We start from the raw sequence: 23,702 nt of genomic DNA, 5'->3' as shown, positions 1-23,702 counted from the left end.
TTTTTAATGCCTGCAGAAGTTATCAGCTTGAAGTTTGTTTATGTCTTGTTCCTGTAATACTGAAATTGGCAGCTTACCGAATAAGAAATCGCCTTAAATAAAAGTGTGCTATATGCACGACACAAATGGTTCTGCGTTAATGTTTAGCCCGCTTGCACTTATCACCAAAACTGTCCAGAGGGCTGATATGAAAATGAGCAAGAAGAAAAAGGGGAAGTTAGCAGAGTCAATTCCTCTCTGTGGGTGGGTTTAAGCTTCTTGCATCACAGACTAACACATTTTATGAAAGGCGAGCAACTGAGGCAAAGGTTCATGTCACTGCTTCAAGCCTCAGCATCTGAAGTTGTCTGTCTGATGCTGTACTTTTTTGGGTGTCTGGGTAAGTGTCAAAGCTCTTTGAATGTAGGACGTAAGGTCAGGAACTATGTTTTAGCCATTTGCTCACTTAAGTATAAAAGCAGCTATAAGAATGCATTTCATTTGAAAGCCTTTGGACAAAAGTAGTAGTGAGTAGATTTGTGCGAGCACTGAATTGAAACCCATCAATTTTTTGTTTTTATGCAAATCCTAAATGTCTGTACTCACCATAAAACTAAATACATAAGTCAAACCATAGTGACATTATCTGCTAAAATGCACAGATGCTATATTTGTTTCTGAATGTTTTGTCGACAGTGATGGACTATAGTGTATTCTGCTGTACTTTGCATGATTCTGAAACCCTTGTATCGACACATCTTGCAGTGTTATGTGGTTTGTATTTTCATGTGGTTAACTTTATAATCTATGTGCATCACACATATCTTGAATCATGTGAATTAGTTAGTACGTTTATACATTAGAATTTAAGACATTAAGACAAAATTACCTTTATTTACATGCTACGAATGCCAATTCATATTTGTGTGTTCTGAAAATTGACCTCCACAGAACGCAGCAAATTGATGTGTTGTCATAATATGAGTGAGAGAGTATTCTTTGTGGTTGGATACAACATTTACTACTTGTGCCGAACCTCCACGTCACTCTCTTTTTCTCTCACTGTCTCTTTCTCTTAGACACGCACAAACGCTCATACGCACACGTTTTCTTGCATGTGCCACTTATCTTTGAGGAAACGTCAGGAAAGAGAGCATCTTGACAGGTTCCTGTAAAAACCAACTCTTTCATGATATGGTTGTGTTTGCTGTGTCACGCGTAGAGGACATCATGCAACGCGGGCGACCGTTCATTAGACTTTATTTGTTAATACATTTGGCCCTTTTCATGTTTAAAACATGTTGCACTGCCTCGCACGCACCAAGGTAGTGACACAGACGGATATATTTACGGATTACAAAGATAATCACTTTAACAGCCACCTAAGCGAGAAAGGGTGAAGAGATATCAAAATATACAGTATGTTGTGATAAGATGATTTTATGAGCTTTAAACAGGTATTTTAAGGATACACTTTGGGTATTCTTGACTTTTGAGTTGCTGAAAAGTGGCCTTGTGCACAGTAAAAAGTGCATTTTTTTAGGTTTGTGACCAGTTTCATAACAGATAGAGTCAAATGAATTGACATAGTTTATAGAATTTCACAACTTATAAACACTCAAGCAACTGAGAACATGAGCGTGAGAAAAGGTGTTGTGCTGTGCAGAAACAGAAAGAAAAAAAGGGTTAGGGTTATTATTAGTATTAGTATTAGTATTATTAGTATTGTACATAGTTGTAAATGTAAATTAAGTGGTGAGTTACCAGCACACATCACAGGTGAAACATACATCTTTAAATGTGCTAATGATAACTACATTTGAGAGAATGAGATAGATAATGTCAGGTTGGAGTACTGCAGGGCTCTGGGTTTCTTCTCCCTTCATGTTGCAGTTCAACACTGACGCAACTTCCCTATCGGTCCGTCTGTGTCAGCCACCGTGCGTTAACTCCCCTCAAAAAAGACACAAAAAAATCTCCTTCTGGTGGCCATGATACAGTGAAGCGTTTCAGTCGACTGGCTCCACTCGATCAGAGAGAAAGAGAGAAGGGATGCTACATCGGTGTGTTGATGATCCCCTATCAGAGTATGCTCACCTCTATACTCAACATAGTGATGTGAGAAAACACGAGGCGGCGAAGAATGAGGAATGAGTAAACGATGTTTCACAGAATGGGGAACACTGCTGTTGGTTTATGATGGCACGAACAAAACTGATAAGTATTGTCAGTCTAGTGTGAAGAAATGTCACACACACACACACACACACACACACAGAAGTGACAGAAGCTTCGGGTGGTGTTAAAGTTACAGTTCAGATGATAGAAGGAAGTGCTCACAAGCTGAAAATAGGCTGAGCTGAAGTGCAAACACATCTGACAGAGACAATTAGTAGTTCAGCTGTGTGCCAAAGGGTGAGTTTGAGCATCTGATCCACGATTTACCTTGCAATAATGCACTATGACTCTCTAATATTAGTGCACTGCGTACTTTTCTAGTATTTTAGAATTATATGTGTTTTTTGGCAGTTTGTTAGATGACAAAACATCTATGAATAGTGCTTTTTGGTTATTTATAATTTTACTTCTGCATCAGTCGGTTACAGCTCAAGCTGACTGTACTGCCTGTGTCACAGGTCATGATAATTTAACACCCTATATAGCCTATCACTCGCTATTTACATTCAATTGTGCTAAATTATTCCACATCCCAAGGAACTTTTCTGCAGCATTTGTGATGATTTTCTTCCTTTACTACCAATTAATTCTGAATAAAACACCCATCTGCTGTATGTAGTGAATTATGTTTCATGTTGCAAACTTGTTTTACCGAAATGCAAAGAAATGTATAGTCCATATTTTTGGTTGTTTTAGGAATGACGGCATGTTTGAGTGCTTTTACAGAGTCTACATTATCCTCACAGCTTAACAGCCATCAGTATTTCTCTGACCCACTAGATACGGTATCAATAGAGGTCTGGTCTTGTTTTGGAGGTGTACGTTTCAGTTCAGCACTAGAGGTCAGCAGGTGTTGAAAATAAGACACAATAAGCTGTCTTAAACTGAAAAGAGACCGCCTTTTTCATTTGCCTACTTATGTCATAATGCAGGTCAAATGTAATAATGTGTGTGAGCCTACTATGTGACAGAGGAAGCCTTGTGATGGTGAGATTGTTTCATATCTTTTATGGTGAGTTTGCCAGTAAACTAATTTCATTTAGATGTTTTTTCTGAAAACACCAAACACATAGAACATACATAATTTTAATGTGTCGCATGAACTTTAAGTTACTGCATTAATTGCTGCATTAGTTGATGGATCCTATTTGTGGTGGTTTAACCATCTTGTGGGGACATAAAGCTGATTACACAGTCACATTGTGGGGATTCGCCTTATTTGGGGACTGAATGAGTACAATTGCACGTCCCCATGTAGTAAATCTTTACATTTTAGCACGAAGCGTCGGTTTAAGGTTGAGGTAAGGATTAGGATAGGGCTGGTAGCAGCGGTTCGGGTAAGGGTAAGTCTCCAGGTAGTGAATGTAAGTCAATGTAATGTCCCCAAAAGTCATGAAAACACAACTATGTGTATTTGTGTCTGCATTCAGAGGGAGCAAAATGAATCAGTCAGTCTATCAAGCCAATTAAACTAAAATCACCAAAAACCTTTGGGTGCAGCTGAATGTGTTTAATATCACAACAATCTGAGAAGAGGAGGAACAAAGCCAACCGATCATATTGGGAGGAGTAGACAAGGGATTTTGGTGGAAATTCTTATCCAAAATCTCCTCACGCAGTTTGATGTTGACCAAGATACAGTAGCTGAGGGAACCACATGTGACACATGGGGGACTTTTGTAATTGAAAAGGATGTGGCTGGCAGGAAAAGCAGGGCTTATGCAAACTACAGCTAATCACACGCTGATATGCGCTCGCATTCATGATGCTTGTCTCTTCATCTCCTTCCACATAAGTACCATTGCTCTGACACAATGACTTCTATTTTGACTATTGACTTCAATTCTGTTCAAAGTCATTGAAAACACTGAAGTGTAAGTGCAACATAGTCCAGAAGGCTGACTTATAGTGCTAAGCTATTGCGGGAGTCAGTCACAGCTCTCAGAAAGGCCACTACTGCCTGAATCGATGAGCGAATGTGCCGTTCAGCGTTGCTCTGCCACAAAGGAAACAGTTGGGTGTTTTGCTGCTGTTATGCTTTACATTATTCCCTATTCTTTGTTCCCATGTAGATTAATCCTGACTGAATCATGGCAGACAATATACTGGAAGAAATCTTCATTAAACGATCACAGCAGAAGAAGAAGACCTCCCCTTTGAACTACAAGGAGAGATGGTTTGTTCTCACCCAGGAAAAAATAGCCTACTATGATTTTGATTCTGACAAAGGGGTACGTATATGGACCTACAGAAAAACTTCATTGCAATAGCATCACATGTGTCTGTTGGTTACCTGACTGTTTCCTCATCTGGTAAGCAGAAGCGAAAAGGTTTCAAAGGATCAGTTGACCTCGAGAAGATCAAATGTGTGGAGACGGTCCAGCCGGAGCCCAATTCTCCGCAAGAGCGCATGTATGCTTTCCAGGTAGACATGTCTGTCGATTTACTTCTTTAACAGACAGGGACCCTTCAGACGAAGCTGCAACAATGTGTGAAAGTGCAGCCACTTTACATTCTCACTGGCCTAAAATCAGGATAACGTCTTTGCTTTCACTCGTATGCTGGTTTTTCTTTTGGAGCTGGAGAGTGTTAACAAGACTTTTCTATGTTCAGTCACTGTGGTATAATAATGAAGCACAGGCTATATTTCTTTAGTCAAAAGCTATGTAGAAGCTGCGCATGGAGACACACACCGGTTTCTCCTTGGCAGACAGAAACTGTCCCCATCCTCCAATAGTTAAAAATGTGAAAGTCCATTGTTAAGAAGTGAAACCATCTCTCACACTCAGATGAACCGGGGGCTTTCAGTGACTGTGCAGGTGTTGCCATTACACACATGTTAGGGGCGATTGTGGCTAAGTGGATAGCAGGGCCGTCTTTCAATCAGAGGGTCAGCGGTTCGAACTCCGGCTCCGCTAGTCGCATGTCGATGTGTCCTTGAGCAAGACACTTTACCCCAAAATTGCTCCCGTAGCTGTGCCTACGGTGTAGAAATGTGATAGACTCTGAATTGTAAGTCGCTTTGGATAAAAGCGTCTGCTAAATGACTGTAATGTAAAAAAAATGTAATGTTAACTCACACGTCAAGGTGGCATGAACAAGGTGTCTGGCTGGCATTCGCCATAAAGCTGCAGTGAATATTATCGCACGTTAGCATTTGTATAATTTTCCTTCAGCTTTTGTGACACTTATCGCAGTATATTCTGGTGTCACATGTATTAACTGAGCTAGTCACTTAAGAAATAGAAGATCACCCAATGTCTTGAATTGATAGACAACTTTGACAAAAAAAAACAGGTGTGTTTTCTTTTTCATTCTTGCCACAGATCGTTTACGACGAGGGGCCGCTGTACATCTTTGCAAAGACCGAAGATGCCCGGGCTCAGTGGATAAAGAAGCTGAAAGAAAGTTAGTATATGCATAGAAATGTACGAATGTTGTATACGTGTCTTGTCAGACACAGTGTTTCATGCAGTACATGCAATGTCAGACCGTATCTTAGCACCGCCCAGTGCCTGCGCCACAGAAGAGCTGGGTGCACATGCAAATGAAAATGTTGATTTAATGTAAATGTCCTGTGTCTATGTCGGTGCTTGTGCACAGTGGTGCGCTTCAACAAGGATCTCATGCAGAAGTACCATCCTTGTTTCTGGGCGGACGGGGTGTGGCTGTGCTGCCAGCAGGAAGTTAAACAAGCTATGGGTTGCAAGGTGCTGGATAGTAAGAACGGTGAGATTGGGATTATCTGTGGTTTGATATCGGCAACACTAAACTTAAACTTTTACCGAATCATTCCATTCATGTATAAAATGATGTCATTAATAGGCTTTACATCCAAACCATCTCGGCGAAGGGGATCCAGGAAACCCCTTCCTCCCACCCCAACAGAGGTAGACGCGCAGTCCCTTTCGAATACTATTCACTGATTACACACAGTCGATTCTAATAACACATCCACTAATCCTGTGTTTTTCCAGGATAAGTCTGTTCGGCCTTTACCTCCACAGCCCCCTGAGGCACCTTCACCCTCCGTGGGCATGACTGTCATAGCAGAGTATGATTACAAATCCATAACACCCCTAGACTTGGAGCTGAGGAAGGATGAAGAGTACACCATCCTGGAGATGTCTGATCAGAACTGGTGGAAAGCCAGAGACAAATCTGGGTGAGAAAACGTTAACGCGAGAAGCTTGTGAAATTACTTAAAACAATGGCACAAAAAAAAAAGTTCTAGTGTTTGTGCAGCGCTTCAGAGCTGTACTCTGAAGCGCTGCACATTTGCACGTTATTACTAAATACAATGCGTTTTGTTTTCTGTTGCAGAAAGGAAGGATATATACCTTGTAATTATGTTGTGGAAGCCACAAATGGGCTAGAAAAATTTGAGTGAGTACGGGCACTATTGTACTGTTTCTCATGTCATCGTTCATTTATAATTATCATGGCAGCGCATTAACACTTGGTAAAGTTTTCTGAAGATTGCTGAAGCAATAAATGTTGCAAAAAAACAAATTCAACAAAGGTTCACATTCATTTTCACAGCTGGTATTCCAAGAACATGAACCGTAGCCAGGCAGAACAGCTGTTAAAGACTGAGGTAAACTCATTGACATACACACTGATACAGAAGACAGCTTTGATATGTTTGTGCACCTACAAATTTGTAGAACTTAGCTTGATTCAACTTTTTTGATTTGAATTTGTGTGTTGTTTCCCAGAATAAAGACGGAGGCTTCCTGATACGGGACTCGAGCAAGGCCGGGAAGTACACCGTGTCTTTGTTAAGTAGGGTTGGCGGGTGAGTAAGCTCAGTGGTGTTACACTGCATCTACTGGTTCCAGTCATGTGTGAACGTATCAAAAGAAGAACTGTTTGTAATGAAAGCGGAAACAGAGGGCCACAGAGGGAGGGAGATGTAAATTATTCATGCAAAACCTGGACCAAACTGCCTGCAGAACTTTTTCTTCGCTCTGTGAGACAGTTGTGGATAAGGCGAAGAAGATATTATGCATACATGATAAATGATCGATGAAAACCTGCGGCTAAAGTGACTCTTCTTTTTCTCTCAACAGGGAAACTGGTGGAAGCTGCAAACATTATAACATCTGTACCACAACACAGGGACAGTTTTACCTGGCAGAGAAGCATAATTTCGGCACCATCCCAGAACTCATAAACTACCATCAGCACAATGCAGCAGGTTGATACAGTAACTGTGAACATATAGACATATAGATGAAGCAATGTTTTAAAGTATTGGATATTTGTAAAAGAATAATATACAATGAAATGTTGTTTTCACTGCGGGGAAAAGGAAATGACTCAACAGGGGGAAGGCAACAAAATATAAGCACACAAACACAATATAAAAAAAATGGAATCAATCAAGAGTCTGTGCATCAAAAATGATGACCTGACAGGTTTTGTTATCTCCCTCACTAGGTATGGTGAGCAGGCTGAAATACATCGTATCGAACTGGGCACGGCCTCCATCAACAGTAGGGCTTGGCTATGGTAAGAGTATGACTATAACAATATACATTATTAATATATTCTCTTGTTTGTTCATCGTGTTTGGTGAATAACCTCTGGTCCCTGATTAGAAATGGCTCTGTGTGAGCAATTTATAAACCTCCACTCTCTATTGCTGATGTACTAACAAAATGATCATTTGTTGACAGCACCATTAGTTAAAAGTAAAAGCAATAAAGCTCATTCGCTTTTGTGCCTATTTGCACCTCTAAAGCTTACAATTAACATGTTGTATCTTGTTTGCTTAATGCATACAAAGAAACTTGGTTTTATAGGGGGTTATTTGCAGGACTATTTCCTGGCCAGGAGCAGTAACATCACCATGAAGTTGCCGAGCAATCAGTTGAGAATCCAGAAAATAGCAAAACCTCCAGCAAAACCACAATGTAATAACTCACTTTTTGCATTGATTAAACAAAAATAATATATTGTGTTAATTAGTGAGCTTTGGAGGTGCTTGTTTGTTGCCTTTGGAAACAGTTAGACTCGCTGTTTCCCCCTGCTTCCAGACTTTATGCTAAGATAAGCAACTGTTGGCCATAACTTCATAGGAACATGATAGTGGTGTCCGTCTTCTCATCTAACTCTGCTACAAGTATGAAAGTGCTTCTCCATTCTGATTTTGCTCCAGGTGTGTGGGAGATTGACCCCCGTCTCCTCACCTTCATCAAGGAGCTGGGCAGTGGTCAGTTTGGCGTGGTGAAGTATGGAAAGTGGCAGGGCCAGCATGACGTTGCCATTAAGATGATTAAAGAGGGATCCATGTCTGAAGACGATTTCATAGAAGAAGCCAAAATCATGATGTAAGCAAAACTAAATTAGTCTGAATTTGGGCTGAGCTGACCCTTTCTTTTTGGTCAATAAGCTGCTACACTTGAACTGACTAGAGTTGAGATGACAGTGATGATTTTGTGCACGAGACTCATAAAACTCATGTGTCACACTGGGAAGTGTGGTTTATATAACTTCTGTGAGAAAACCCAACACATAATACTTAACTTCACTTCCTTCTGCTTTTGCTTAAACCAGGAAGCTTCGCCATGAAAACCTGGTCCAGCTGTACGGCGTGTGCACCAAACAGAGACCCATTTATATAGTGACTGAGTACCTTTCCAATGGCTGCCTGCTGACGTACCTCAGGGAAGGCCTGACGCAGCACCCAACGACTGTCCAGCTCCTGGAGATGTGTAAAGACGTCTCCGAGGGCATGGCCTATCTTGAGTCAAAGCAGTACATCCACAGAGACCTGGTTAGAGACATAGATCTACTGTAGTGTGTCCAACTCTAGATCATTCTGTTGTGTTGAGATATGCTGGGATTAGGCATTTGAAGATAACAGTAAATGTTTAATGATTACACTTTAATCAAGCGTGCTGTTTGTTTTGTCCTCAGGCTGCCAGGAACTGTTTAGTAGATGGGAATGGCTCCGTCAAAGTGACTGACTTCGGACTTTCAAGGTAAAATACTTGGCACGAATTACAGGACACAATGAGAAACATTGGTGCCTAATAAAGAAACTGAAATATCTTGCTCTACTCTCAGGTCAGTGATGGAAGGTAACAGTACATGTAGGCAAGTCGAGTACTGTAGTTAAGTAGAATTAAAGATGCTATACTTGAGTATTTATATTTGAATCTTATAATTTGACTCCACTACATTTATTTTACAGTTTTAGTTACTAGTTACTTTGTTTATTAAGATTTTACATGCAAAGATAAGATCATCTTAAACATAAAACAGTAAATAAAGTTAAAATTAGCTCCAGCTCAACCAACTACAGCAGGGAAATGCTACATACACATGAATACATAAGTAATACTTCTCACAGGGGCCATTTCTTCTTCGCAATGAGTACTTTAACTTGTGATACTTTCAGTACATCGAGTTGACAATCCTTCTGTACTTTTGCTTTTTTTCTGATGCAGATTTTGTTTTTTCGTGCAAGGAGTATTTTTACACGGTGGTGTTTGTACTTCCACATTTAAAGTAAAGGATCTGAATACTTCTCCAATCACTGCCTTAGGTATGTCTTAGATGATGAGTACACAAGCTCAGCAGGTTCCAAGTTTCCTGTTCGCTGGTCACCTCCTGAGGTCCTCCTCTACTGCAAATTCAGCAGCAAGTCAGACATATGGGCATATGGTGAGTAGACTGTGTTTTTCAATTCCCCACTGCATTTATGGTCAGGAATTAACATCTGCATTAAAGCATCATAATTTCTATAAATATTTAGGGGTTCTTCTGTGGGAGGTGTACACTTTGGGACGGCTTCCGTATGAGCGCCTTAACAACACGGAAATAGTGGATCAGGTGTCCCGGGGCCTGCGCCTCTACCGCCCCCAGCTGGCCAATGAAAAGGTCTACAGCATCATGACAAGCTGTTGGCTGGAAGTAAGTGAATTTAGTATTGAGCTGTGGGCCTCAGTAGAGGTCATGACAATCGTACAGAGTGATGAGAGAGGACGAAAACATTGTGTGGACAGCAACAGCAACCTCACAGCTTCTTTTTGTTTCGTTTTCAGAAAGCAGATGAGAGACCCACCTTTCAGGAGCTGGCGCTGACTGTTCAGGATTCGCTGTACGAGCTCCAGTAGATCTCAAAATAATCTCAACACACACTGAGACTTCTCTCTGGTCCCCACAGAGCAGCATCTCCATCCATCCCTGGAAAGTCAACGCAGCAACTTGAACATGGGGCTGCGCAGCCACACTGCTGTCCTCTGTAATGTGAATATACGTAATATGAATGCCACTATAACCCGTCGATTAGAATAGCCTTCCTATTACATTACTAGAAGTATAGTCCTGCAGGGTAGCATTTGAAATGTGTATATTTTATTGACGGTTATCTTTATTGAATCCTGTGTATTGTATTCTGTGGAATCATTGTTAAATGTAAACACCTTTGCTTGTGGAAACAAAAGCGTTGTGAGAACATATCTATTGCACAAATAAAAGCCAAGTATGCCAGGCTTTGAAATGACTGAAACATCCTGTGAAATGAACATAACAACGTAAAAATGTGAAAACATCTGATAAACCTGTTGTTTTTGATGTAACAATAATTTTGCATGAATTGGAATTAGCTTTATTTTTTTAAATGAAATAATATGTAATCAATCTACTACTATTAGTAATAATGATAATACTGTGATGACGCCAGCCGCGTCAGAAGAACGCGCTCTGTGATTGGTTGAACTACTTCCTGCTTCCTGTCGTCCACACATACACGTGAAGGTCAGCATCAGAGCCACAAGGCTTCCATAATCAGAAGAATATTGCTGGAACGACCGCTTTTTTTTTGCAAAATATGAACGGCCAGGCAGCGTCAGCCGACCCCCAGCTTCAGCACTTCATCGAAATCGAGTCTCAAAAACAAAGATTTCAGCAGCTGGTGCATCAAATGACTGAGGTTTGCTGGGTAAGTTCAGCTTCACGCTAGCAATGCAGCTCACTTTTGTTACATATCTATATGAAGCTAGAGCTAACAGCTAGACCTACATAAACGTTGGGGATACTCTGTCTGTCTGGAACGATGCGTTTGCAAAGCAAGCCTTTAAACCTTAATATTTCTGCAGACGTATGGACAGTAATACCCCGGGCCTGCTATGGCTGACGTTAGCCCCGAGGAGAAGAGTGTAGAAGATGTGGATGTAAATGTTTTTTCCTCCGTGGAAACATACATTTTATCTTTAAATCACACCTGACTGAAAGTAGACATTTGTGAGATCACGAACATGCCGTTGAGGGCGCAACCTGTACAACGAGTATAAAGTAGTTAATAATGATATGTTATTATATTTCATTGTATATATTGTGCATTTGATATTTACTCTGTTATTTAATTTACCTGTAACATAATTGCTGATGTAGTGAGAAAATGTCCCCTTGCAGGATTAATAAAATAACTAATTATCTATCTAAAAACTTCCCTGTCTGTTTATAATTAAAGTAACGTAAAGCAATAGTGCTGGGGTAACAGTTGGGGCGAGGCCGCGCGCTACGGTGACTGATAACCAGTACTTGCTGTCACGTTAATAGTATAACATTCCTTTTTTAAATGGGATGTAGCCTACTACGTAATATACCTTGTGTCATCCGTTGCACCTCACCTGAATGACTTTGTCTCTGTCTCCAGGATAAATGTATGGATAAACCCGCTCCTAAGCTGGACTCAAGGACCGACATGTGCTTCGTTAACTGTGTGGAGCGATTTATCGACACCAGCCAGTTCATCCTGAACCGACTGGAACAGACTCAGAAGGGCAAGGCCTCCTTCTCCGAGACCATGTCAGAATAAAAAAAAACACTGTCACTGAGAAGGACTGAGGAGACACACGCGCACACGGCTCGCGCTCCATGACGAGGCCGTTTTGTCCGGCCACAGCTGTCTGTAACGGACTGTCTGTTCAACTGGGGAAAAAAAGGAACAGCATCAAGTGTTACTTTTAAAACAAAGTGCCTCAGATAAACACAATGTATGGATGCAGAAGAGTGGGGTTTTATTAGTTCTCCACTTAGCAGGACAGGAGTGTTGCGAAACGCTTAAGATAGTGGTCTGTTAATAACAGTGACTTTTTGTTTGTTTGTCGAAACTGAGCTTGAATGTGTGGGAGACTGCAAAGAGAGGGATGCATCCGGGACATTCAGCGTCAGCCAGCTGTTTTTGACAGCCACGAGGTCTTCAACCCGCACACACACACACACACACTGCTGTAATTTAAGAGAATTAACGGATGTCTTGACCGAAGAGGTGCAAGGTTTTGGACTGTACATATGCAATAAACATTATGCCAAATACTTCCAAGTGTAGTCAAGTAATGTATTTAAATTTTAATCATACACACATAGAAGTTCAGTTACACCAGAGATATGTTACAGCTTGGCACATGTTGGGAGTTAATCCACGCAGGGGAAGGACATTCTTTGGTGCGGTTTGTATACAATACTGAGGTATTACAGTAACTCAAAAGAGGAATTATTCATACGTGTTCAAAAACAAAATGATTGAAATGCATTCAGGGCAAATCATTAGTTTGCCTTTACATTGGTCTTAAATCATACAATCGTACATCACCATGTATGCTGAGGTTAAAAGTGCAAACCTATGAATAAGGTTATTGGTTTCAGTAATTGAAGGCACAATCTGGTTTAGGCAGGATAATATTCAACCTTAAATTAAACTTAAAATAATGTATAAAAAAAAAATACACACAAGTGCAACAAGCAAAACAATTGTCCTGTTTTTTTAAACTAAAGATGTGGATGTACCATCGTGTTTAACTAAGAATGTAAATTTAATATTAAATCCAGTGTGTTGACGCTCACTTTAGGCTACTTTGTTCATCCAGTGCATACTGCATTGTGTAAGACACACTTGAAGTTAACCTTACTTGTCACATTGTAAGGCTGTGATGTGCAGTAAAGCTTCAGATTTGCAAAAAGACAATTCTCTCAGCAGTGACGAGACTATTGGTCCTCCTCAAGGAGTTCTCTGGTGCGTTCCCCAGCCCCCATTTAAGCTTCCTTCTCTGGGCAATTTATTGTCATCCTCTGCTTGGGTTTCGTGGCTGGGAAGCGCCACATAAGGCCTGTGCCCCCATGGAAAGCCCTCAGGACCCTTCCTCAAGTAGAGTGGGAGGGAATCGCAGCTAAATGTAATGTCCTTGAAGGCGTGGAGGAGGAAGATCCCCAAAATGATGGTGAGGAACCCGCTAATTGTGCCCACTGCTCCGTCAATGGTCATACGCAACCATTCCTTGAAGAGAATGGCTGAACAGGCCATGACGGAGGTGGTGAAGAAGACGTAGTAGATGGGAGTGACTAAGGAGGTGTTGAAGATGTCGAGGGCTTTGTTCAGGTAATTGAGTTGAACGCTGATGCAGAGGACCAGGCAGAGGACTAAGGACCAGAACAGGGGCTCCTTCAGCACTGCTGTCCCAGCAAACAGCTCCTTAATGCCAATGCCCAGGCCCTTGACACAAGACACAGACAAGGAGCCAATCACAGAGCAGATCAGGATGTAGACCAGCACATTCCTCTGTCCGAACCGCGGAGCCACAGCAAAGATAAGAACCAGGCTGCTTCCAACAACGCACACAGCAAACGCAATGAAACCTAGTGGGAGCATTCAAGAATGAGTTAGTACCCTGAAAAATCCATCCAACCCTCATCTAGGATTCAGTTTCCACAGCGTGGTTAATGCGATCACACTGGTCCTACCTGGGTCTCTGAGCTTCTCAGCCATGGCACTGAGGGAAGCCACCTCCTCTTCCTGCGGCGCATGAAGCACCATCACTGTGGAGCCCAAGACGCACAGCAAACAGCCAATCTTCCCATGCACATTCAGCCTCTCATTCAGGAAGTAAGACGAGAGCACCGCACTGGAAGGAAAAACAAATTAGGCAGACACAGCGAGTGAGCACACATTTTGCTTTTACATCCTTAAAAGGAGAATTCTGGTGATATTCTATATATATTGTTTTATTATTGTCATCAATTCTCAACAATTCAATATTTTGCAACTCCAGAATTTCTGACTTCTGCATCTGTAGCTCCCAGCAAATAGTCCATTCATTCTTAGTGGAGGTAAATCTTCACAAACAAAACAAGTCGCTCAAAGTTAATTGAAAGGAAATTCATTATTGGACACTTTCACCTCTTTCAGACCCCGTGTAATGAAGTAGTCTGAAAAAAAACTATGCTACGTTAGGCTTTGGCCACACGTACAATGATTTTTAAGCAGGATTAATTAATTGTTGGTTTGTGTTTTCTCATAGGATTTGTTGACAATAAGGAAAAATAAAGAATATCACCAGACGTACATGCTTCAGTAAGTAGGCATTGTAAGTAAGTTTTGGGAGTGCTAGAAGTATCGGAATCACACTCGGTGATTGAATATCTGAAAAGTCTTGATTTTGATAACATAAAACTGCAAAATAAACCTTGAAGAAAAAGACAGTTACCTTACAAGTACACTCAACGCTCCAAGAGGAGTCACCAGTGTGGCCGGCGCAAATGCATATGCAGCAAAGTTGGCGGCCTCTCCAGTTCCCACTAGAATACAAACACGACCATCAGTGTGCGTGCGCAAATTCATGGCTGGTACAGATGATTAATGGTTGAACAATTATTCTCTTCTAACCCACATGTGCAAATGTGCACTTAAGAGATATGGTGTGGGTGCTGCATCAACTGCAACGTGACCAGCGAAAATACCAAACCCACAAGAACCTCATTTTTCCTCTTTGAGGAACAAACAAAGAGCCGAGTGTTTCTGAGCATGGCTGGTAAGCAGTTTCACCAAGTTAAAAAATTAAAATAAAAAAAAAGCAGCTGACCATGTCACCCATTTGCAGAACTAAGTCTATAAATCATTTACTTACTTGAAATCAGTCCTGCCCACCACAGCCATTCCTTCAGGTAAGAATACCCCCCCTGACCTGTGAGATGCAGACATGATGCATTGATGCCTTTGTAACGGTTACAGGTTACATTGGAGGGTCATTAGCTTATTTCACCAAGAACGCACTTCTTACCAAAACTCCATTAATCCTAAAAAAAAGTCCTGTTAAGAGTTATTGGCCTTAAATATTTATAAAGTTTACATGTCCTACGATATTATTCTAATATTCACGTGTCCATCAAGACATACATTCCTTCCTAGTGATATCTATGAAGAGGTTAAAAATAAAAAGTTATTACCATTTTATGCTACTTTACACTCGTACTATATATTAATATTGCATCTGTTTTACTCCTACATTGATATGGCAGCTACAGTAGTTACTTTGGAGATAAACATTTGACCATCTTACAAAATATGTGGACTAAACTATGCAACAAAACATAAAGTAGTTGAAATAGGCTCCAGCTATTTTGTTGTTTACAAAGTAATACATCAGTAATACATCAACATACAGCAATGATTATTCCCACCAACCATCCATCCAATCTACATACAATTAATTGGCAACTATTTTGAAAATGTATTAATCGTGTCATTTTTTTAAGCAAAATAAGGAAAATTGTCTTGTAAAAGTAATTATTTCATACTTGCTTTATATGTTATGTGATTATTTGTTGATTGGAAATAAACAATTTATCAAGAATGTAATCTACAGATGCTTTGCAGCACTATTTGCTCATATAACACAGACATGGGCAGTTCTGCAGCAATGAGTCGGACTACTTCTACTTTTGATCATGACACTTCTATACTTCAAACTAACTTGAGCTGACCGGAAGTGAGTTTTGTGTTATTATTATTATTATGATTATACAATAAGGCTTTCAGTGAATGTACCTGCTCGCATTGAACCTTTGCTGGCCAATTGCAGCAGGCCTTTCTTCTTCAGGATGAAACTCGTACCGATGAAAGCGCTGGAGCTCACAGCCAGAGAGAGACCGATGTAGAAGTCCACACGGTTCACTTCCATCTGAAACACAACGATCACGTTTCTACACGTGCTTTGGCTGAATAACAGAACTTCTATAATGACAGCTGAAGCTCTCGGAAACTTCTCAGTCGAGCAACAGGCACCCCATGTCACATGATGGGCTGACACGCTCTACCGCGACCATGTTGAAACCAGCGTTTAGCCGGCTAGATATACCAAGTAATATATAACCGACAACGTCTCCAATTTAATTTAGATTTAGTAAAGTGTAATACACTGTTTAACTGCTACTTAAACACACAGCTAGTAAAAAGCCTTACCTTCGCCGTCGTTGCATCGAGGAAGCTGTAAGCAATCTGATTGGTGGTTGGTGTTCGTCACGCACTATGCAGCGTTTTGATTGGACCAGAGCCGTGGTTGTTGTTGATAGAAACCGGAAGAAGAGCTAACCTTGACAAGCGAGCAAAACTCACGTGCTGCTGGTTTTAGGGGAAAAAGCCAATTTAATAAGTAACATTTACCGGGGCTACTCTAAGATTTGCTCGTATATTTTCCAATAGTAATAGTTTTTCTCCACATATATATTTTTTTGTCGTTTGGTTGTCTTCATGTGGGCATCGCCTGCTATCCAATGATGAGGACCCCTCTTCTGCTTCTCAGCAGAAGCTGTAAGTCTGTTCACAGACTGCAACAAAGCCCATTTTTCTCACCATTAACAGCTCTATCGAGGCAGCAGAGGATCGCTGTGTTGAGATACTCGAGCACCCATTCCTGCGAAGACGACAAGAGTTACTACATAACTACTCCCATCTTCTATGTCAACGCTTCTCCTCATTTGGGACACCTGTATTCAGCCGTGATAGCTGACTGCTTACACAGGTACAAGCTACTGCAGGGCTTCAACTCAAAGTTTGCAACAGGTAAATCCTCCATCGACCCAAAATATGCATGTCCTTTTACTGTTAATGCATGTGATGGCCACAATCTCTAGGAACTGTTTTTTGTAGAAATTTGTGCACAGAAAATAATTTATGTCATTCCTATTAATAGAAGTGAAGACAGTGGAGATGCAACTTTTAATAATTATTTATTCATGCCATCAAACATTCGCTGGTTCCAGCCTCTCAAATTTCAGTATTTTATCTATTTTCAATATCTAACATGTCATCTTGGGGCCTGGGAAACATGAATGGGCATTTTTTTCACATTTTCTTCACCCATCATAGACTAAACAATTAGGCATCAAGCACATAATTTGAATAATACAACCTATTATTTTGCGTTTCAGGCACAGACGAACATGGCTTGAAAATCCAACAAGCTGCCGAAGCTGCCGGAAAAGATCCCTTGACCTTCTGCACAGATGTGTCCGAGAGATTCAAACATCTGTTCAACAGCTGCAACATATCGTATACAGACTACATAAGAACCACTGAGCACAGACACCGACAGGCCGTGAAGCATTTCTGGTCAGTGCTCTGTGACAAAGGGCTCATCTATAAGGGGAGCTATGAAGGCTGGTACTCCACCCAAGATGAAAGCTTCCTCACGGCGTCGCAGGTGGCCGATGCTTTGGACTCTTCAGGGAAGGAGATCAAAGTATCACTGGAGAGTGGCCACAAGGTAATCGGAGTGGAATTGAGATGATGGCATAGGTGTGATTTTAGTGCAGCACACATTTTTGTTCTGTTGTCGGGCTTATATCACTTGTTACGTGAAAGAGAATGGGGGCATGGGGTTGGAAAGTAATGGGGCTTTACCAGGCAGGGAGGATCTAACAAAAACATGCCATTAGGTTGCATTGTGGCAAATGTAGAAGTAAAATCGTTTTTAGGCAGTGAAACTATCTCAGACTTTGATGCAACAATTTTGAACATTATTGTTTTTAATCCGTCTCTAAAGTGCCTAACCTTTATGAAAGTAGTACAAACTACTCTGGCTCTATCCAAAGCTTAAAAATCTGCTAACCAGCACTTCTAAATTTCACACATTAACATAGTTTTGATCATCTCATCTAACTCTTGGCAAGAAAGTAAGCAGAAATAAAATCGCAGTTCTACTCCGTCAACATGACTTCAATCAGATCTCCTCTTTTCTTCAGGTGGAGTGGATGAAAGAGGAGAACTACATGTTCCGTCTGTCTGCGTTTCGGTCTCAGCTGCTCGACTGGCTCAGAGGAAATCCCGGGTCCGTTCGGCCCGAGCGTTTCTACCATGCCGTCCTCCAGTGGCTGCAGGAGGACCTTCCTGACCTCTCGGTCTCCCGCCAGAGAAGCCGCCTCCAGTGGGGCATCCCAGTCCCGGGGGATGCTGAACAGACCATCTACGTGTGGTTAGATGCACTGGTGAACTACCTCACAGTAGCTGGCTATCCAGATAAACACGACCAATGGTGGAACATGGCGCACCACGTTGTTGGAAAGGACATCTTAAAATTTCATGCCATCTACTGGCCAGCTTTTCTTCTCGGGGCTGGACTGCCGCTGCCACAGACGATATATGTGCACTCTCACTGGACAGTAGGGGGAAAGAAGATGTCCAAAAGTTTGGGTAATGTGGTGGATCCTCTTGAACGCTCACAGACGTTCACAACTGATGGCATGAGGTACTTTCTTCTGCGTCAGGGAGTCCCGGACTCGGACTGTGATTACACAGACAACAAAGTTATCAAGCTGCTCAACGCAGAGCTCGCCGACTCTCTGGGCGGTCTGCTGAACCGCTGCACAGCTCCAGCTCTTAACCCAGCTCAGGTCTACCCGTCTTTCTGCCCTCAGTCCTTCCCAAGTGAACAGGGTGGCAGGGCCGTGGTCGAGGACTACCACATGTTGGATGCTGTAAGAAACCTCCCGGCCGTGGTGGAGCAGCACTACGAGAGCACGCATGTGTACAAAGCTCTGGAGGCCATCGCTGCCTGTGTGAGGAAGACCAACGGATTTGTTCAGCGCCACGCACCTTGGAAGCTGGACAGGAGGGACAGTGAAGACCAGCGCTGGCTAGACACCATCATCCATGTCTCCCTCGAATGCCTGAGGATTTATGGCACACTCCTCCAGCCAATAGTGCCGGGGATTTCTAACAAGCTGCTGTCCAGACTCGGGGTGCGGCCAGGCGAGAGGAGCTGGGCAGATGTGAACTTCCTGCCGAGGTATCGGGGAATGAACTGTCCCTTCGAAGGCAGAGCGCTAGGATCGGACTCCGGAGTGCTTTTTAGTCGCTTGGAAAGTCAGAATTTAGATAAACAAAAACCTAAGAAAACCAAGACGGCAAACTCGATATGAGGAAATTATGTCTTAGTCATTGCAGTAATGTTGCAGATGTTGTTCACTTATCATTAATACTCATGCTGAAAGTAGAAGTCGTCCAATTACCAACAGGCTTTTTTCATGGCGGACATTTTAACATGTCGCAGTAGGAAAAATGTAAATAAAATGACTGACTGAATTCGATTTCACTTCCTCATTTTCAGGGTCCTGATCCGGTGCATGCTGGCTTACAGAGCAACCAATGTTATTTTTAAACCTGTGCTTCTCTTACCATGTCAAGTCAAGCTGATGTTTGGGGATATAAGAATTCTTTCTATCACCTTTTCATGAAAGATTTCATTAAGTTGTTTAAATACAGGCAGCCAACACAAGGACAAGACATAAAACTGACATGATTTTTTTTAATGAGAAATACACGAAACTGAAAAAATTGTACAAATTGAAATAAAATAAAAAATTGCATTATTCGTATAATTTCTGGTACTTTTTTTACATAGACTTTTCCATTATTAACCATTATCCGTTAACTTCCGAGCAGGATCCCTCCTTTGATCATCCATAATTACACGACTGAAGTCAAGATATTTTCTGATCGAGATGGGATTTGGTTCATCGGTTTGGTGGTCCTTTGTGCCTTTAACAGCCTCCACGGGACTGGACACATGTATCTGTCACTCTACAGCGCCGAGCCTATTCTTCACACCGTACTATGAACGAGCACTCTCAGTAATATGAGTTGGTGCCCTGTCCTGGTTGTGTATCTGAAAAGAGAGGGAACGTTTTGTTATAAACATTCTGTTATTCATCAATAAAGGAGATGGAAAGGATGACAACACATCTTGAAAGTATCTGACTCACTTGAAAGTTGCTGTTGCAGCTGTCGGACCAGAGCTGCAGTCTGCTGCTGCTGTTGAGTCTGCTGCATTCCCTGTCGAGGGAACTAAAACACAGATACACACATCGTTACTTTAGCAATTTATGACATTTTATCCCATTACCAACTAGCTAGTTGCATATGTGACATTACTACCAATCATTTAGCAATATGCCTACTAAGGTTTAAGATTGATTCCTGATAATAAAGACGACCATTGATTCATGAATCAATTTAGCATATTATTATTAACTTTCAGAATTAACTAGCAGAGTTCACATCAAACTTCTAATGGAGCATTTAAGGAGGCAACACTGCCCACAATTTTCAGAGTTGGCTACCAAAAAACATATAATTTAAAAGCTATTTGTCTTCCATTATTTGTTTTTTTTTAAAGTAGCCGTTTCATTTTTGGTTGTCAGAGTGTCTTGAATGCACCAATAAGAAGCTTACGGTGAATGTAATTGACAAAAATAAAAACATCTAACTGTGCATTTTTGTTCAGTGTTCAAATCTCTGCAAGTAGATTTAAACGCTAAAATAAATTATTTGCAAAACTACTAGCTTCTATTTGTATTCGAATGTAAAGCAGAAATTAACATATCAACAATAACACACACAAATCAACCACAGACTGTGTAGTAAAACATTCTGTGAAGGACAGTTCTACTAAAAATGTTTGCTAAAACGAGTCTCCTTACACTATCGTCCTACTAACAACGTCCCCGTCGCATGGATTGGACCTACCATGGGTTGCTGGGGGGGCAGTGGCTGCATGCCCAGGCCCTGGTTCTGCTGCTGACCTGGTGGTGGAACCCCCGAAACCTGCTGCTGCTGTTGTTGTTGTTGTTGCTGTTGTTGTTGAACTTGCTGTTGAGGAGGAACCTGCTGTTGAGGAGGAACCTGCTGCTGCTGCTGCTGTTGTTGTTGTTGTTGTTGTTGCTGCTGTTGTTGTTGTTGTTGTTGTTGTTGTTGTTGCTGCTGCTGTTGCTGTTGCTGTTGCTGTTGTTGTGCCTGCTGTTGCTGTTGTAAAAACATAGAAAAGAAAAACTGGTTGGTGTTTGAAGTACAGACTTTCTTTGTGAACCTTTTAGTAAAGCACTGTGTAGCTTCAGGTTTACACAACTTAAATAGTAGCGCACACAAACAGCCTCCTTTTCACTTTGCAAGTTACCCGTGAAAATAAATAGACTCATCCAAAACCTGGCTCGACTGAATAAACTAATGATCGAGTGACGTACTCTGAGTGCGTGTTGTCTGAGGTACTGCTGCTGTTGCTGTGCTGCCTGTTGCTGCTGCTGTTGCTGCTGCTGCTGTTCTGTCAGCATCGGATTTGGCCTCATGCCTGGATGGACGCCCTGGCCTCCCATGTGACTGAGACCGTGCATGATGGGATTCTGCTGAATTTGTTGGTGGGCAAACCTGAGGTTTACAGGGCAGGAGGAAGACATAAAGTTAGCATGAAATCAAGGATTATAATCTTCAGATAAATGAGAATGTCAACCTTCTGCCATTGGACTTTTAAGAGCTACCAAACCGCTAACAAAGCAGCAGCCTCCCTTGCGTGACAATACTGACCTCTGCGTGTTCTGCATATTGTGTGCGTAGCCTGGAGCCTGCTGGTGAACGTAACCACTAGGCCTTTGTTGCATTTGCCTAAGAGGATCCACCACAGCCGGGTTGGCTCCAGGATGGGTGCCCTGGAAGTTTTGGTTCCCGTAGGACGACGGAACTATACCACCACCTTGGGACGGATGCTGCTGCATCCCCATGTGTGATCCGTACGTGGTATAGCCCTGAGATATGTTCTGTACAAACAGAGGCAATGTTGACCATTCATTGATAGTGTGGATGTCAAGACAAGTTATGTTGTGAACCCAAATAAAACCAGAGATGTGTGGATATACAACTCTTAAGGTATTTATATGTGGATGGTAAACACAGATGATTATCTCAAACTGGTGTCGTGGGGAACAAAGTCCAAACAGCTTTTTAAAATGATTCATCGTTAGTTTCTATAAATAAAGGTGTCTGATGATATATGTTTTCTGAGAATAGAGGTGTCAGATGCATTTCTTAGCAAAACAAAAAGAAAAACTAGACTTACCTGAGATGCCTGCATTGAAGTGTATGGTTGGTTGGGTGTAATTTGTCTAATCTGCTGCCCTATCATGCTCTGATTCTGAAAGGAGGAAAAAAAGAAGTCAGCAAATAGAAACGATTAAATGTCATCTTCCAGCTATTAAGAGAGGACTCTTAGTGCTGATTTGATCGCAACTTTTTCCCTTAACTCAACCATATCATTCTTCATCCATTAACCTTGCAAACTGAATTACAGCAGCAATAAAACTGAGAATCAACTTCCTTAATTCTTTGGTCAACACTACCTGGCTATGAGGGGCAGTTTGACCCGTCATGGCGGACTAACTCACCAGTCGGACTTGTAGGTGCTGCCGCAGTATCTGGCCCTGTGCCATGGTAGACTGGGGCTTATAACCCATTGGGTATTGCTTGTCCAGTCCCATCATGCCAGGCATGCTTCCCGGCATACTGGGCATCATGCCTGAGTAGCTGGGCCGAGTGGGCATCATTTTGTTCATCTGTGAGTTGCGGGTAGGTCTGTATGGAGGCTCTAAACCTGGACCTCCTGTGGAAGAACACACGAGGTAAACCACAATCCCAGATGGTATTTTGTTGTTTCAGTGTGTCATACTGATCATGATGCGAGAATATGCAATGAGCTGACCTGGAGGTAGAGGCTGGTTCTGCGTGTACATGCTCATGGTCTGCTGGCCGTATGGTAGCCTGCCATATGGGTTCTGCATCAGCTCAGGTGGCATACTAGTCCCGTAGGTCACACCGCCTGGTGTACGGTTCACATAGTCCTAGTGAGAAGAAGGGGACAATATACAACTTTTAAAATCTTATGTCCAGGAAACAAACATTTAAAGAATGACTCCAGTAAAATAATATTATATATATATATAATATAATATAACTGACCTCAGTCTTGGCAGAAGGAGCTTTCTTCTTCTTGCTGGACTTCTTCTTGTTTGAATCGGAGGGCACAGCGGGCACACTCTTCTCTGGCTTCACCGCCTCCATCATCTTCTTCTCTGGTTCCTGGGAGACGGGAGTCAGGGGCTCCTCCTCCTCGGGCGGCAGGGGGAGCGGCTCCAGGTAATAGCTGCGAGGTTTGGGCTTCAGGTGGGTGTGGTAGAGCAGAAAACGCTGCTGCTCCTCAAATTTGGTGACCTTGCGGTCAACGCGGACCGTCCCGAACCAGCCCCAGGAGAGCGGGGCGGAGTGTTTGAGACCCTCGAAGACATCCCAGGGAGAAATCTTCTGTTTGGTTGACACTTGAAGGCCCTGATGGGAGACAAGCACAGAGATATAGCAGTCTTATCTTAATTATTATTATTTTAGATTACGTTAACACAAATTGTTGTACTATGTAAACTTCTTTTTTTGTGTATCC

At 41.9% G+C, this 23,702-nt stretch overlaps 5 protein-coding genes across 6 annotated transcripts in view; 3 read left to right on the top strand and 2 right to left on the bottom strand.

Moving 5' to 3' along the window:
• The first annotated feature begins 221 nt into the window (after positions 1–221).
• Positions 222–10,662, top strand: btk (Bruton agammaglobulinemia tyrosine kinase). 2 transcript variants are annotated; one of them, XM_076102938.1, is made up of 18 exons: positions 222–379; positions 4,230–4,388; positions 4,478–4,582; positions 5,484–5,565; positions 5,761–5,886; positions 5,983–6,047; positions 6,135–6,322; positions 6,481–6,543; positions 6,700–6,754; positions 6,876–6,955; positions 7,230–7,357; positions 7,600–7,671; positions 8,321–8,492; positions 8,719–8,938; positions 9,082–9,146; positions 9,713–9,831; positions 9,923–10,080; positions 10,212–10,662. In XM_076102938.1, the coding sequence occupies exons 2-18, from the start codon at positions 4,248–4,250 to the stop codon at positions 10,281–10,283; spliced, it is 1,911 nt and encodes a 636-aa protein (XP_075959053.1). In that variant the 5' UTR covers positions 222–379; positions 4,230–4,247; the 3' UTR covers positions 10,284–10,662. The 2 variants fall into 2 exon arrangements, with proteins under 2 accessions (XP_075959053.1, XP_075959055.1); XM_076102940.1 differs by lacking the exon at positions 222–379 and having other exon boundaries at positions 4,247–4,388; positions 4,478–4,569.
• Positions 10,663–10,812: 150 nt separating this feature from the next.
• On the top strand, positions 10,813–12,897 carry timm8a (translocase of inner mitochondrial membrane 8 homolog A (yeast)). Its single transcript, XM_076102945.1, has 2 exons — positions 10,813–11,110; positions 11,828–12,897. The coding sequence occupies exons 1-2, from the start codon at positions 11,000–11,002 to the stop codon at positions 11,987–11,989; spliced, it is 273 nt and encodes a 90-aa protein (XP_075959060.1). The 5' UTR covers positions 10,813–10,999; the 3' UTR covers positions 11,990–12,897.
• On the bottom strand, positions 12,498–16,475 carry LOC142962448 (magnesium transporter NIPA2). The gene is made up of 6 exons (XM_076102943.1): positions 16,409–16,475; positions 15,995–16,127; positions 15,075–15,131; positions 14,655–14,745; positions 13,912–14,072; positions 12,498–13,806 (listed from the first exon to the last, which is right to left on the bottom strand). The coding sequence occupies exons 2-6, from the start codon at positions 16,125–16,127 to the stop codon at positions 13,172–13,174; spliced, it is 1,077 nt and encodes a 358-aa protein (XP_075959058.1). The 5' UTR covers positions 16,409–16,475; the 3' UTR covers positions 12,498–13,171.
• mars2 (methionyl-tRNA synthetase 2, mitochondrial) lies at positions 16,470–19,817 on the top strand. The gene is made up of 3 exons (XM_076102941.1): positions 16,470–17,008; positions 17,377–17,711; positions 18,190–19,817. Exons 1-3 carry the CDS (start codon positions 16,720–16,722, stop codon positions 19,363–19,365), a joined length of 1,800 nt encoding a protein of 599 aa, XP_075959056.1. The 5' UTR covers positions 16,470–16,719; the 3' UTR covers positions 19,366–19,817.
• The window catches only part of med12 (mediator complex subunit 12), a 22,734-nt gene continuing 18,769 nt past the window's right edge, over positions 19,738–23,702 (bottom strand). Inside the window, exons 35-43 of the mRNA XM_076102935.1 lie at positions 23,228–23,593; positions 22,971–23,109; positions 22,657–22,871; positions 22,332–22,406; positions 21,803–22,032; positions 21,466–21,646; positions 20,972–21,247; positions 20,209–20,290; positions 19,738–20,111 (exon numbers count right to left, since the gene is read on the bottom strand). Of these exons, the coding sequence (XP_075959050.1) occupies positions 20,074–20,111; positions 20,209–20,290; positions 20,972–21,247; positions 21,466–21,646; positions 21,803–22,032; positions 22,332–22,406; positions 22,657–22,871; positions 22,971–23,109; positions 23,228–23,593 (1,602 nt within the window). The 3' untranslated portion in view covers positions 19,738–20,073. The remainder of the gene's footprint in view (positions 20,112–20,208; positions 20,291–20,971; positions 21,248–21,465; positions 21,647–21,802; positions 22,033–22,331; positions 22,407–22,656; positions 22,872–22,970; positions 23,110–23,227; positions 23,594–23,702) is intronic.

Source organism: Anarhichas minor, unplaced genomic scaffold (assembly GCF_050575085.1).
Source record: "Anarhichas minor isolate MPS153535 unplaced genomic scaffold, ASM5057508v1 ptg000028l, whole genome shotgun sequence".
In the NCBI taxonomy this organism is placed as follows: Eukaryota; Metazoa; Chordata; class Actinopteri; order Perciformes; family Anarhichadidae; genus Anarhichas; species Anarhichas minor.
The sequence above is the reverse complement of the archived record's forward strand: the minus strand, read 5'-3'. Positions and strand labels throughout refer to the sequence as shown.